We start from the raw sequence: 16,366 nt of genomic DNA on the forward strand, positions 1-16,366 counted from the left end.
AACATAGCCGGAAGAATTCCGGAAGCGACTCGAAGCGTCAAAACTTCACTAACAAAACCGTAATTGCAGCGGAAGCCACTACCTCTTGTATTAAACCATTAACTCACTACATCTCCAGGTCTTCTCTAAAAATTGGTAAAACTTAAACCACTGTCACCAAGAGAAACAAATGCAGCAAAATTTTATATCATTGAAAACTTAGGTAACGTTAAAAAAACCGAACTAATTAAGGAGGTCAAAAAATGATAGACTGAAAAATCTGACAAGGTTATCAATTGCCCTCAAATAATTCATGATTCTAATCTGAAAAAGATCGCGAAAGCAAACGGCAGATAATAATCTTAGTTAGACTATGATTACACCTATACTTCTATGATTACACCTTTAATTACACTTCTAATCACTGCAATTAAGACAAAAAAACAACACACACTTGTTCCTTGTTGTACATATGCTAGACAATATGATTGCATACAAATTCAAAAATTAAATTGATCATAGAAAAGACATAAGCAGCAGAAGAATATTCCAAGGCAAAAAATCGCTTAAATTAATACAAAGGCCGGAAGAAATTTGCAATAAATAGTCTTAAGTGGAAATTGTGGAAACGCCTTGTTACCAAACTCTCAGTACTGCTTTATGTTGCATGAAATCAAATGCAAACCAAAGAAATGACGAAAATCTAAGAAAAAGCTGAAATCATTCATTTTTAACAACTGAAAAAATCAATATACCGAGAAAAAAATGTAGGTGCCAAGACAATGATAGAATGTTACTAACTAGAATGTGAAGAATATGGGTACAATGTGAGGAACACCGTAACAAAAACACATTCTTGATTTTTGAAAGTCAAAAATCAATAAAAAATTCAAGAAAAACGAATACATTTCATTGTTCAGCATTCAAGACATATAAAAGATAACTAATTATCCGATACAAAGATCTATTCTCCTGAAGAGAACAAAAAATAGGAAAAAGCAGAATTCAAAAATACGAAAAATTGAAACATTTTGCAAAAAAAATGGTCAAAAAACTTTTAAGACTGCATTTAAGAAAAAATTTTAACTGTTTTTCAAAAACCTAACGCCAAAAAATGATTGAATTTTTATTGAAACGAAAATTAAGTCCCTCATGTTGCACAAAAAGACTATTTCTAGCAATTACAACCGAAATACCCACGAAAAAACTGACGAAAATCGGAAAAAAAACAACCAAAATCGGATTAGCATATGTAAATATTATAAAACAAAATTACATCGAGGTAGAAAGAGGCGTTGAGTATACGAAATATCAAAGAGGAGTTGCCATATTAACAGATTTTTGACAAAAAGACGGTTAAAAAATCCAAAAATGAAGAAATTAATAGAAAAAAGCCAAGAATTAACTAAAAAATCAAGAAATATGTACCAATTTTCAACTTGAAACGCATTTTCAGGCTCTGCAAAACACTGTGGAATCAATTTACGAGGTTGAAATTTCAATATAGTATCGAATAAACTTTATTTCTATAAAAACCAAATTAAAAGCAAAAAAATTGGGCAACTTAGTCCAAAAAACGGCTGAAAACGGTTATCTATGTGCCATTCAGTCAAAAACTACTTTTCAAAGTCAAAAAGTCATTCACTAAACGCGGCGCATGATCAAAGTTCTCTCTCGCTTAGCGAAAATCTGTTCACCAAGACAGGTTTTCTCACTTTTGCTTTTAGGTCAAAATGCCGCGTGAACAAATCTACTTCCTGTAAAAAAAGACCGAGAGAAAACCAATACTCCTCTTCGAGTCGTAAAAAAACCAAGAGAAGGCCAATAATAGCCTCAGCTATCGCTTCGCGGCTATCAATCAACATCATGTACGTCGACAGTGAAATGTCAGGCGAGAGGCAAGGATTTCCCGTTGACAGTTTCGCATTTATTTTTTCTACCGAAACATTTTACTTCTGCATGAACTAAAAAACTAATCATGCTATTAATTCACCCTAGAAATTACTTTGAGACTTCGGACCTCAATAGCAAGAAATAATCAAAGCAACCAACTCAAAAATCAATTCAGCTTTACACCATATCATATTTAAAGCAGTGATTTAAAATTTAGTTTTAGCAATCAGTATACCCTTTTCATACAGCCCCATCATCAGTTCTAATCTGGCTTCTTCATCTCCAAACTTCAAATCATTCGCTGAACAGAATTTCGGGTACTTTTTGATCAAAAATTTTACATTTTTCGCATCAGTTAACCTAATTTCGACAGATTTCAAGTCAACTTCGTGATAAACTCGCGTATTTTCAACTGAAAAGTAAAGTCTAAAAGTTTTGTTATCTTTTTCAGCAACAAGTCGAACACAATGTCTCCGAACAAGTCGTAATTGAGAATCCATGTCAACAATGTTCTCAACACCAATAACCGTTTTGGATTCATTGTTCCACTTAGCACCGCTTGTAAGAATGGTTCTGTTTGATTCTTCATTCGAGAGACACGGAGGCAGACTTTCTCTTATAAACCTGTAAATACAAAATGTAATATTTCATCGAGCTTTTTCTTAACAAATGAAAAAACTTGTCAAGAATGTGAGCAATTTTTTGGATCAATCTGCTAACACTTTACCGCTCGATGAAAATATGGTAGAAATGATAGAATTCGTTTCAAACATCTGTTGACCTATAAATCTGTCCATTAAAAAATTATGAACGAAAATGAGACCTTGCAATGCAAATGTCCCACCTCAAATGCCAACATCAAATGTTCCAACTCTAAACAGAGAAACTAACAAAAGAAATAACCAACAGAGAAAGCACAGCGAGGAACAAGAAAAGACGGAACAGAAAGATAAAATTTAGTTTTGGGCACATTAGTGAGCAAAATAAGTAGCAAGTGACACAATCATTATCTAACTGATTCCAGATTTGGCCCTGAGTTTTTTTGAAGGTATGGTTATTAGCCACAAACATGATTTTAAACAATATCCAGAAAAAGTCTCAAGTGGAAGTCAAAGAAAATGTAACCACAAATAAAACTGCGTGAGTGAAAATGAGGAGGACTCTGTTCTGATCCCGTTTCTGGCAAAAATCGAAAACTCAAACTCACCAACATGACATCGTTAATTCAAGAGAGCTGCTAAAGAAAAACAGTTGGCAAAAAGACTTACACCGACCTCAAGGCAGAAGATGACGTGCCTGCTAATAAGCAGAGAATCGACAGCAACATGTATCATCTTATCAAGCTGCCGAATTTCAGGATGTTCAGGACTTAACTTCAGGATGTTCTTCCAAACTGAGATATACAGTCATTTCAACAGTGTCTACGAACACGCATATGCAAGAACTTTTTCACAAAATCTCGCCCTTTTAACGTCGGGAGGATCCACAGTGTGTCTAAGTTTGAACAATTTCATTCTTAAAACATGATTTCCAAAACTCCAGGCTGTCTTTGATACTCACTAGTAATTGTTGATACTTCTCCAAATTCAAATACAAAAATTGATGAAACCTCAGCTACGGTGATAACCAAATATTATGAAACGAGCGTTATTAAATCCGGAGTTATATTGATGCGACAAGATATATGAAAACAACAAAAACTGTTGATACAATTTCAACAACCGTAAAATTTTGTTTTTATTATCAAGCAAATAGTTAAAAGCTCTACCAAATGCAACAATAAAAACTGGATTAACCAAGTAAAAAATTTGTGCAGGAAAAAGAAGTTTCCTAATGAATTTTGAAAGACTCGGCTTTTGATTTTTTAAATAAATTTTAGTCCTCAATAACACGAATATAGCACTAATATAAGGTTTAGTAAGCTATACCGAATCCGTACTTTGTACTAAGTAGCACCCAAGAACTACGTTCCCCCGGAAGCAGGCGGAGAAAATCGAGGTTAATTCTCTTTTGAAGTCACATTAAAGCTGTACAATAAGTTCATTTACAGAAACAAGACAAATACATTCTGGCTCAAGAAAAACTGCTATTTAGTACACAGAGTATGTCAGCTTAAGTTGACCAAACTTTTGACAACAGAGAATTTGGTAGTTTTCAGGCTCTTTCTATACTCTAAGTCACGAGACAAACATGCCAGTTTTTTGCCTCTGATTGGCTGGAGATAAGGATTTCGACAGAAAAAGAACGGATCTCTATACCAACCTTTCACCAAAATTTTTAAATCGAAGAAAATTTGAATCCGTGGGAAATTTCATCGATTTTTTTTTGTTCTATACCAACAGGATTTCATCGCAATTAACCATAATTAATCTTCTCCTATAAAAACTTTGATTTCAAAAATCTCTATATTCGCCGTAACACTATCTATTAATATTTTAGTAGCTCGGGTTCGAGATTCACCACATGTCAGAGTTACTTGACAAAAAGAAAAGTAGCAAAAAGAGTGAACAAATCAAATTGACTTTGACTGAACGATGTGATAATCTTCGCTTGTCAAACTATTGGAATTATTCTATTTAATTTGCCCTACAATGCGTTTATTACTAAGCTTCTACTAAGCTACTAGAAAGTCAAAATCGCCAGCCCTGTTTTCCATCGCAAAAACAACTTTTCCTTATCGGTGAAACAGGAGCAAGCTTCAGTACCAGTCATTTGTAGACTCCATCATGCGCCAGAACATTCGGTGCTCCAAACACGCCATCAGAAGCTTCCAATGGTCTCCGTCACTCAAACCGAATTTATTTACACTCAATGGTAGCAGTCATCGATTAAACGAGGATGGCCTTTAAAGCTTCCACTAAGTGTAGATCAGTTTTTGCAATTATTTAAAGCCGACAAAAACTCGGTAAGAAACCTATCGCAAACGGATTTGCAGACGCTTGAGTGTAGAAGCTTCAAGAAAGAATCATTCCTCGCAAGTAATTAACATCTGAACAGATTGCAGTCAACGGTCGTGTATTCAATGATTACCCAAAAACCAACATCATTGTGTCGAGAACATCCTCCATGACTGCTCGGTTCCTCATCAACAAATAAATTACTTTCAAATCATCCTACCAATTGGCCATACACCAAAGTGAGGCGCTGTGGGTGGGTTGAACTTCCATCTCACCTCGTGATGAATCACATGCTCTTCGATCCCTTCTTTAATCTTTGCCGCAATGTAATCTGCAAACTCTTCAACTCCAACAAATATTGTCGCGTTGTTACGCAAAATTGTAATTGGTTTGCGTTTTCATGTAATGAATTCACTTGAGAACTTAGGAAATAAAGAAGCACCTGATCTTTCTTTGGATAGATCTGTTATAAAGGTCTTTTGGTCTCAGCTGAAAAATGTTTGACATGCTCAGTGCCTTTATATATTTCCCGGACAAATCTTAACTGTTCGACGTAAAAACTTTGGCTGATAAACATTGAAGAGAAGTTGACTCTTGCGTTCTAGCCTCTGACCCGACATCCCTCTTTATCAGGAAAGGGTGAGCACTAAGATTAACTGCATTTTGAATTTCTTGTTCAGCTTTGAGATTCAACTTTTCGGCAAATTGTTCTTGCTGTTGTAACTTGAAAAAATTCCTTTCGCAGTCTCTTTCTACAACGCTTAGTACACTTTTTATGTTCTGTTCCATGCTGGCCCATTTCGCGAATTTTACAAGCTTGCCCAAGGTGCTATACCGTTCCAACCGAAGAACAGCTTTCTTATCTCAAGCCTCTTTGTGATGAAACGCGAGTATCTTCTCAGGATCTGAGGAAAAAACTAGTTTCAGTTGCTCTGGCCATTCGTTTTCGGGCCGCATCAAGCAGACCGGCTCAGTGAGCCACTCACTTCATCTCAGTTCCACGATAATTACTGCTCTGTGCCAAAGTTAGCTGGGTTGCTGACACTGCCCACAAGTTTCCAGTCTTACGTATACGTTGCGTCCAGTATCTCAGTTACCAAATGGATTACAAACAACGGCTACTTACGATGGCACCTGTGTATCCATTGCAGTCGATTTTCACAAAAACATTAGTTAGTTTTTCAATTCATCTTTAGCTATCTTTTTCAGTCAGAGGGATGAATGCTTCCTGAAAATCCAAGTCGGGAATTGAAAGATGTCTGACGGGTGCAACTCATCATTTTTCCAATTTCACGTGTTAAATCAGCTGAGTGGTTCATTTTTTAAAGTAGTAGGTTCAGCCACAACTGTACTTCTTTCCACATCATGAATTTTGCTTTTTCAGCAGGAACCACTTCTTGTCCAATCCAAGTCCAGATATTCAAAATTCTACTCACGTGAACACCATATGGCCCCAAAAAACCAATCGATTGGGTTTAAGACTGGAGAATTTAGTGGAACAACCATAATTAGAGCAACTGCAGTATCAACTTCTTTGCTTTTTCCTGTACACAACCGAAGAGCCCTCTGCATTAAGCTCGGCCTCCGCTTGCTTTTTGTCGATGACCGCTAATTTATGTCTTCTGACATTGCTTTGGCACCGTTGGTTCTCATCCATTTCCTCAACTCAAATCCTTTTGCCAAAGAAGAGGTTTTAATTGATTGAACACTTCAATTGCTTCTTTTGTTTCCATCTATTTGCCCATGTAGCAGCTGCTTTTTATCGCTGCAATTGGATACTCTCATTATAAAGTCCCAATCGTTTGAGGCAATAATTTGCAGAAAACTTGCCTCAATACGTGATGCAGATTTTCGTAAATTTGAAAGGTTTGTTAGTTTTCAGAAGCAAACATCAACTTCTCTACAGTTCAGAATTATCACTTTCAAATTAAACACGTCGCACTTTACCAGGTTTGTTCGGGCTAAGCACTAAATGGTATGACGAATAGCAATCTCTCCTGAAGATGCCTTTCACTTCGGATTTGTTCACTATCATAAATCATTCTTCAACATCTCCATCTATTGAATGTTGATACAAACTTTTTGGGTTCGGATCCCTTTGCAATAATTGTTGCCATGAGCAGAGTCGATAGAAGGCTGAGGTGTAATTGTTCAGCAGGTTTGATTCTTCTTTACTCCACTGCATTCCCAATTCTTACCACTCAGCTAACAAAAATGTTATTCACCGACATCTTTTGTGCCAGCAGTTCTTTCTTTGAATGTGTATCGACGTATAATTTGGTCGTCTAGACTTCTATATTCCACTAAAATTTGTATTATCTCTTCGCTTTCACATCTTATGTGAAGTCAAATGACCAACATTTTGTCTTCTCTTATCCGTCATGAGTCTACTAATTACAAACCAGAGTTCCACTAGGACGCCAAAAGGTTCAGTTGGCGTTCATGTCCTGTAGTCCATTGCTCTTTGCGGGAATAATCAATTTGACCAAGAATGATTCCAAACTCCGTCACGTTGAAGGTCTTGTTTGGGAGAAAGTTCCAGCCACTGAAATTCCGTTTCAGTTTTTTGTAGTCATATATAATGTCTCCCAATTATATTGACTCGTGTGCAAACGCTTGAATCGAAAACATCTTCGACCACAATGCAACCTTCTTATACAAAGACAAGCCGCAAAAGAATAGTTGCTTTCTCACTTGCGTACAGATGGTTCACAATCACTTTTAAAAACAAAGGACAAGTTCAACATTTACTAATGCTATCAGCTAGCCCAAAGTGGTTGTTGTCTCTATTCGAGTTAAGTACGTCTGCTTTTTTTCTCATACCTTTGAACCATGAAAAGCCTTGCTGCTCTAATGCCAATCTTCATAGCCATTTTTCTGAACAGATTATTGCAGCTTTCAGTTTTGTCATCACAGAACAAATCTATTGCCATCTACAAAATTAAACTGTATTTCCACAATTTGTTGGTATTCCTCGCGAACGTTCAAATACAGAACCAATCGCTCAAAAAGTAATGGGCCTGATGAATCGTTTTCAGTTCCTCTAACTCGGCTGTCCAGAATATTCCAGGCACTAACACAGAACAGTCCAGAATATTCATTTCTTACTTTTACCTTGACTGCAAGGATAGTTTTCAGATGGCCTATTTTAGATCCAACGATGGTCTCTTTCCCTCGACATTTTGACGCACTCTTTGATAGTTAATTTCAAATAAACAAAAGAGATCTTCTTTAACGTTTCCAGTTTAGTGTAGATGATCATTTTGCCAAATATCCCGTGTTGGCAAAAACTCAAAATCTCCCAGAACAGACTGGTTTAAGCTTGGTTCTGTCGAAAAAGCTTTCGAGGATCAGCAAGTTTTTGTGTAAGTAGTACATAAGGTAAACAATAATCTTGTTGCCAAGCAGAAGTCATTAGGCATACTTGTAATTGCTTTGCCTCTTCATGTAATGAATCGTATAATTCAATCGAGACAACAATTTTTTTCTCAGTTCGGTACTACGGTCAAGTTTCATCGATCTAACAGTTAGACAAGTGAACAACAGCACCATCTCTTCTACTTCCTTAGCCCAATACAATATAGGAATTAACTAATGAAGCATCTGACTTTCCTTCGAATAGTTCGGTTATTCCTGGTCCTATAATTTGGCCTCTGCCATTTCATCAGGTAAAACATCTGTTTCTGATTGAAAATAAATCATTCCGTATACAGACAAAACAAATCAGGAAATTCTTTTATATTTTCGCGCCTTCATATTTGACTGTTCTTGTGCTCATTTTCAAAGACTGAATCAGCTGCTGGGTGTTTCCATTGAACAATTTTGGTGATTTAGCCATCAAGTCAAATCGACTACTGCCTACTCTGCCTTTGACACGATTAAGACACCCCAGAGAGTGAGAGGTATAAATTCTGCTTTTTCAAACTTTTAGTTTTGAGAAAGCCATCTCCAGCAAAATATTCCTGCTGTAGTTTTTGCTGTAAATTTGAAATTTTTTCTTGCATTTGTTCTTTCATCGATACACATTACATTTATTTCGTTATGTTCAATACTTGCTTCACAAATGCTGTAGTATTTACTAGCCTGTAAACAAAGTCCCCACAGAAAAGCAGCACTTCTCTTCAGCCTTTTTCTGAAGACTGATACTGGAATGATCTCATCGTCAGGCAAAGACTAGGTTGAGTTGCTCTCGCCAATAGCTCTCTAGTTGCATCAACCAAACTGGTCTAGCGAGCCAAACACTTACAAATTCCTTAAAATTGATTTCTTTTGTACCGATGTCCACTCAATCATTCATACCGTCCACATGTTTCCACTCTGAAGCATTCCTTGTGTCCAGTACCTCAGATAATCAATTGGCTATAAACACAAGCGGCTTACGATGGGACCTAATCCCTTACAGTATTGTTGAGTCTGAGTGAAAACTAAAATTGCCTTTCTTTATCTCATTTTCTTTTACTGTAATTCGCTCTTTCAGTGAGCATGACTTCTGCTTGTAAATCCACGCGCGGGTAATGACAGATGTCTCATGGATGCAATTCTGCATTTTTCAATTACAGCTGCTAAATCAGTTGAGTGGATAGTTGTTGGAAATCGTAGGTTCAGCAACAATTCGTATTGGTTCTTTCCATTTTAGAAACTTCCATTTTAGAAACTTCCATTTTAGAAGTCCATTTTAGAAGTCCAGGTGTTCTTAATGAAATTAGAAAAATTCGGCTTTTTACTCAATTTTAGTCTTCACTTGGCCTATAACACCAATCTGAAATTAGTCTGGGCTTCGGTAAAACAAGTAAGGGAAATTAACTCGGACTACTTTCTGCTACTCACAAATTTTGTCCTAGGAAAGAAGGTATATCAAGTTACAGTGTGTCAGTAGAGCCAAAGCTGTACAATCCCTCAGTTCATTTACGGAACCAAGACATAGTTACCGGTAAATGACCACTCTAGAATGAATTCGCTTACTTGAACTGTATGTCAGCTAAGTTGACCTAATTTTCAAGATTTAGGTAGTATTCAGGTAGTGTTCACGCTTATTTAGGTAGTATTCAAGCTCTTCTTATACGCTTTAGTCACAAGACCCAAATGTCAATTTTCGCCTCTAATTGGTGGTAGACAAAAATGTCGACAGGAAGGGTGCTGATCTACGTAAAAATTTTTAATCTTAAATTTTAAGCCAGAGAAGTTGTATCCCCGTGAAGAAATTTTGCTGAAGGCTCTACACCATCAGAGAATTCATCACAAACAACTCTAAATAATCTGATACAATATTGCGATGGTGATTTCATAACCTGTGCATAAGTCACAGCACTGATTTTGTGATAGCGGAGTAGTTTGAGTTAGAGTTATAGTTCGAGTCTCATTTTATGGTGTATTTATTCAGGTCCTGAAAATAGTATGAAGTGAATGAGCAAACACACCAAACTTTGATGTGTTAATTTTGGCTTGTCATGATACTGTTACTATGCAATTTTATTTCTACTAAAATGCGTTTGCTAAATACTAGGCTGAGCTCCAACAGAAGTTAATACCTGAAAAGTCAGAGAGGTCAGAAAAACTGCTGGTTAATCTTTCATTTACCCATATTTGTTGTTTATAAATTATAAAATTTCCTATGGTCAACCCATGATACTGTTCTTAAATTTCACAAAAAACTCCAACCATTTTCCCTCAAACAGTTATTTCTAGTATTAGTGGTATCGATGAATTGGTAGCCTGTAAGTCTTCAAAAAATCTAGGCAACAATATCGAGTCTCAGACTAAAATTGCCAAGAATTTTCTATCCGCGCACACGATCAAACGTATTTGGGGAAATCAGCCAAAAGTTAGCCTAGAGTGCACTGAATTCTTTCTAATATTAAAGTTAAATTGTCGCTCGTGAACCAAAAAAACTACCATCAGGCAAACTAAATTTTGTACTGACACCCTTTCTGTGAAAGATCTTTAAGAAATCGTTGACGGAAGAATTGCGGAAGCAATTCGGAAATTAGGAACGAACACACCAACTGACATGACCAAATTAAAAATGCCAAACCAACGTCAGCTTACTGTACTCCATCGCAACATACACATCGAAAAATTCGTCATTCTGGAAAATGCGGTATGAATTCTCTCTGTGCTCTTGGATTTTGTTCAGCAATTTGACCTGAGCTCTTATTTTTCGCAACCAATATTTCCTGCGTCAATTACATCAACATCGTCCATTAAAAAAATACGAGCCACCAGATTTAAAAAATACGAGCCACCAGTACTCCTTTTGAGTCCTATATACACTAGAGCGCCCAAATACAATTTAAATTCATTTAATTATAGAAAAAAAAACAATGAGATTCGCTAATCGCTATAATAATAGCCTCGCTATCGCTTCGCGTCGAAACTTACCTTAGACTACCTTACAGTTTCTATTGCCTTTCAGTGTGTAACTCAGTTTTGCTCCTTGATCCCTGAATACTTAATAACTTGAAATAAGGTAAAAGTTTCAGAAACTTAAATTTCCTAAAACAAAAAGTAAACTTACTTTAAAGCAAACTCGTCTGCTGACTGGTCAACAATGCTCGGAACTTGCTCAATCATTTCACGCAGAAAATTCTGCATCGTGCCAATTATTTCATCTCTTCGTTGAGCACACGATCCATCGTTCTTCGCAATATTGGCAGATCCCACAGCATTGAGAAAATCCAGTGGCAACGATTCTCGAGATACAATTGAGTTCCGCTTCGCACTTTCCACTAAATTAGGCAATGCTTTAGACATCAGATGGGAGTAAGAGTGTTTCTGGAACATTGAAACTGTAATATGTAAGGAATGCTCGTCAGCTAAGGCGTTTCCTTGGTGAATATAGCCTCTTGGAAAGTACAAAAGGTCGCCCGCTTTCAAAACGCAGTCAATTATTGGTTCAGGAAGAGTTGCACCGCTGAAACAAGTCACATTGCTAAATATCTCATTGAGCTCCCATTATATTTGCCTCGCAAATAATAAAGCTACAAAAGAGGCTTTTATACTAGAAAGTCTATTTGGGCTCCTTTGGTTTTTGTGACAATTGCAAAAAACTACTCAGAAGAAAACATTCAAACAAGTCTGCAGTATTAATAATCTAATCCGCTCGAATCTAAAAACGAAAAAGGAGGCGCCATTATATGCGCTTGCACTTAATATTCCGACCCCTCTCGACCAAATTTTTGGCTTAATTGTCTACCAAATCAGGAAGATAGAAAACTTACAAAAATTCAAATAATGTTAAAAAAATGGGTGCTTGAATGAAAAGGTTGCTTCCAACACAAATCAATTAGTGAAGTAAACAATTCCAAAAAAAAAGAAGCCCGATGAGGCCTGCCTTTATTAAGACAAACCAAACAAAATCAAATCATTATTTACATCTGAACCTCAATTAACCTGAAAAAAACAATAATAACAAAGTCAAATTACCATCAACTAAAACCTAAACTAATTAAATCAATTGATGTTTTACTGGAAAAATAGCATGCTATCGGTTTTAAATAAGACTCGGTTAAAAAGTAGACAACAATTATCAAGAAAGGCAAAGTTAAAAATACGTATATATTTGTTGAAAACAAATAAATTCAAATATTAAAAACCATTAGATATCAACTGAAATCTTCATATACTGTTATGTTCACTCAAATCTCAATACTGAGACTTGCCATTATCCATAACATGACGTACGTCTTCAAAAACGCGACAAATACAGACGAAAACCAAAAACTCAATTAATATTTGCGAGAAAACGGGGTCGAAGCAGTAAAAAGCCATTTCTAGTCAGTAAAAACAAGATATGATCAGGTACGCCTTCTTTGAAAACCAGTATTGTGATATGTGATTTCTGAATATTATGACTAGGTACCATGTATACAAAAAAGGGCGATATTAAAAAAACTGTTGTATGTTTCGAAAACAATTAATTCTTAAGTAATAAAACATTGGCTATCAACTGATATCATTAAATAGGTTCATTTATTTCTTCGAAGAGATCCATTGAGAACTGTCATTATTTAGAATATGTCACACGTCTATAAAAAGAACGCGAAAGACAAAATACAAAAATTAATAAAACTGCTAAAACCCGGTCTGATAACCCCAAACAACATTGGATAGTTACAATTGTGCCTTTCATAAACACCAATAAATTGGTATGCGACCTGTAACTATTGAGACTAGGTAACAATTAGTCACAACGAACAGCAAAGTAATAAAAACGTCTTTCTTTATAACATTAGATTTGAAAGACATGAAAATCTTTAGCTATCAGCTGAAATCAGTAGATAAGTACCTTTGTTCATCCATAGGAAGCCTCTAAGACCTGCCATTATCCAGAAGTCTCATACGACTACAAAAAAACCGACAAATAAAGACATAAATAAAAACTATTAAAATCCGCTAGTAGACGGTGTCCAAAACCTTGATCTATTCACTGAAAAATCAGTTGACTGAAAAATCTATTCACTAAAAGTCAATTGTGCCTTCATTTTAATCGCCAATAATGTGAAATCTGACCTGTCAAAAACGTGACACGCCAAAAAACCTCAAAGATGAGAAAATGTCCATAAATAGGGAAACTTTGTGAAAGCTCGTAGTTTCCAAGTAAAAAAAAACAATTACTTAAACACCAAAACCAAAATTAAACTTTAACCCATTAGAAAAATGACCTGACTTTTCTTCAAGTTCAAAACATAGCCGGCAGATTGCCGGCAAATATCCGCGAGACGGTTGTGGCCTTCCATGAATTGAAACAACTAAAGAAACAAGATAGGCAGATTGACCAAAATTTCTTTCTTAGACCACCAGATTATTTGGGTTAGATACGTACTGTCAATTTTATGATACACATACCGTCCATAAGAAAAAGCCCTAAAAGAGCTTTTTCAAAATTGATTTTCGAAATCAAAAACTGAAGTTTATTACACAGGGTCTTCACAGGGACTATTATAAGGGCACATAAATTTGGCACTACTTAGATGCAGACTATTGATCTTTAACAAGAAAATTTTCATAAAATAGAGTTCCATAAGTGACTTTAGAAGTCATTTTTTAGTAAGGTAAGACACGCAATCGACCTAAAAGCAGAAATGACGTCGCGCAGACAGCAAAGCAGTAGAATTCAACGAAGTCATTGAAAAAGTCAGGGTAAGACTTAACAAAAATCTGTTAGACGAAGTAAAAAAAAATTAGGAGCGCAACAATAGCCGCCTGGAGTTGCTGACGCGGCTATTAAAAACTTCAATAAACAAAGAAAGTGGCAAAGCTCAATAATCCATCGTTGATTTTCAGGAAAGTATTTACAAAAATTAAAACAATGTAAGCTTTTGATCTAAAAAGTAGATAGGCTTCCACGAAATTCATCAGGAAGCCAATTGGACCTTTCATTAGTAAGCGCCAATATATACTGTTCTGTAATTCCCATATAAAAGAAAATATTTTAAAGGCAGCGACTGCTTACATTCCGAATTGGTTTTATAGTTCGAGCTATAATCCGCCCGTAAAAATAACCATGAAACCAAAACTGGCTTTGCTTTTGCTATTTGCCCATTAGGAACAGGTAATGGTTCCAAAAAACAATGACATGGCTAATTTGACGAGTTAATATAGCAAAAAATTGACAAAATTTTTATTCAAGAACACTCTCGAAAGGAAGCACTAATAAAACTTGCCCTCTTTGGAGTTACCGGAGATTTTGTCAGTTATTAGGTGTGTTTATCAGTAAAATTCAGAAAGTGGACCAAAGAAGCTTATTTCTTGACCATTTTGATGAAAAAGGGTGACCTTCTAAAAAACTTAGCCAAGAAACTGGATCAAACAGTTCAACAACAATATCATTAACAATTTTACCAAATTTTGCAGACAATTGTCAAAAACACTACGTAAAATATGGAAAATGTGAAAAAAACCAACGAACATCAGTCAAATGTTCGCAAAAATTTCAACTTCGATTACTCCTTGAAAAAACGAGATTAAGATTTTCTTAATTGTATATTCTACGCTGGGCGGGCTTTGTAATGATACCACTCACAACCCTCTACGCTGAATATATCAAACGGCCATAATTTCCTGAAAGAAAACTGAAATGAGAATATATTTCCTCAATGTGCGAAAAAAAAGGACAAACCTCTTAAATATATTCAATGGCACTGAAAATACGCAAAAATATAAACAGATAGCTCTCGGAACAGAGAGAAACATACCAACAAACATAGCCTTCTTACTAAAGCATTCCTCTAAAATAAACATAACCGTCGCCCGACGACCGACTTGCTTGGGTAGTACCCCGTTGGAGCTTAGAGATGCATGTATTGGGCGAGGGCGGAGTGGGTGGGGGTAGCGGAGTGAGTGTTCCAGTGATGGGGGTTAAAGCGATTAGAGGACGGGGTATGGTACGGTTGAGAGGGCTGGACGAGAGAGGTAGCAACAGCCAGGTAGAGGAGGGATGACTGGGGGTGTGTTGGGAGTGTGTGTGGGGACTGGGGGTGTCAAACTTTCAAGGTCAAGAACCGCCCTTGGCACCATGAAATTGTCTCCTCAAAACAGTTTTGTGAATCGCTTAGACACTGGTTAGGCGTAAGGATCTATGAGAACTTAATGCCCGCCGAGCGTTAACTGTTTTCGAAGAAGAAAGGTCAAATGGGTCAGACCACAAATTGTTCAAGCAAAAAATTGCATGAAAAAGACCGCTGGGCTAATATAATTGCTATAAACTTAGTTTGAGAGCAATTATCAATCTTCCAAACTTCAGGATTCTTACAATGACACACAGAACAAGTCTTTAATTTACCAAGAAGTGACGTTAGAGGAATCGAAAAAATAAACGGATCACATGAATAACATACGGCACAAAATATTTTAACTAATTAGAGAATTGCAATTGTTTTTTAAAAATTTAAATCAACTTCTACAAAAGACACCACTGATAAACCAAGAGCAACAACTACACGAATCATAATTTTAGATGCACAAATCAATTAAAAAGTTTTTGCGTAAGTTACGCTGGCAATATATCTCACATGACTGCTCAATAAAACCGTTAATAATTCCAGATATGCGGTGAAGAAACTTTTTGAGGTCATGAAATACAAAATTTGACGTACTTACTCTAGGTTATGACTGGAATAATCTGGCAGTACAGTAGTAGGCTTGTACACTCTCCATCGCTTACATCCCTCAAGTTGGATCACGAAGGCCTCTATGTCGTCCCAATGGGGTGCGAAACCCTGCGTGCCGGGAGGAGTAAGATACACGTTAGCACCACAAAAGTTGCCAACATATTCTTGTAGATATGATAACTTCTCCCACACCTTCTGACAGAAAGCTTGCGGATTGAGTAACCTTATTGAACAGCCCGTTTGATAGAAGTCCCAGATGGGTCCCGCATGTGCTCGTCCTAAACTAGAATAAAATGAGTGGTCTTAAAAAGCAAATCCATCGGCCAACAACATATAATAAACATAACCGACTAACGTCGGGCGAATTGCTCTCAAACGACCGGCGAGCGGTTGGCTTGGTCAGTAGCTAGCCACGGGGGGGGGGGGGGGGGGGTGCACCGGGGGCTGATGGGGGCAGCACTGGGTGGGGGGGGGGGCAAAAGCGCGGTG

At 36.6% G+C, this 16,366-nt stretch overlaps 1 protein-coding gene across 1 annotated transcript; it reads right to left on the minus strand.

Annotated features, from left to right (window-relative positions):
* Positions 1–2,023: 2,023 nt before the first annotated feature.
* Positions 2,024–16,155, minus strand: LOC142356943 (ribosomal oxygenase 1-like; the record flags this gene model as incomplete). Its single annotated transcript, XM_075408685.1, has 3 exons — positions 2,024–2,496; positions 11,284–11,679; positions 15,867–16,155. Coding segments are annotated over 3 exons (1,103 nt in total), but the record flags the coding sequence as incomplete, so codon positions are not given.
* Between the last annotated feature and the right edge of the window lie 211 nt (positions 16,156–16,366).

Source organism: Convolutriloba macropyga, unplaced genomic scaffold, assembly GCF_964194025.1.
Source record: "Convolutriloba macropyga unplaced genomic scaffold, txConMacr16.3 SCAFFOLD_784, whole genome shotgun sequence".
Taxonomy (NCBI): domain Eukaryota; kingdom Metazoa; phylum Xenacoelomorpha; order Acoela; family Convolutidae; genus Convolutriloba; species Convolutriloba macropyga.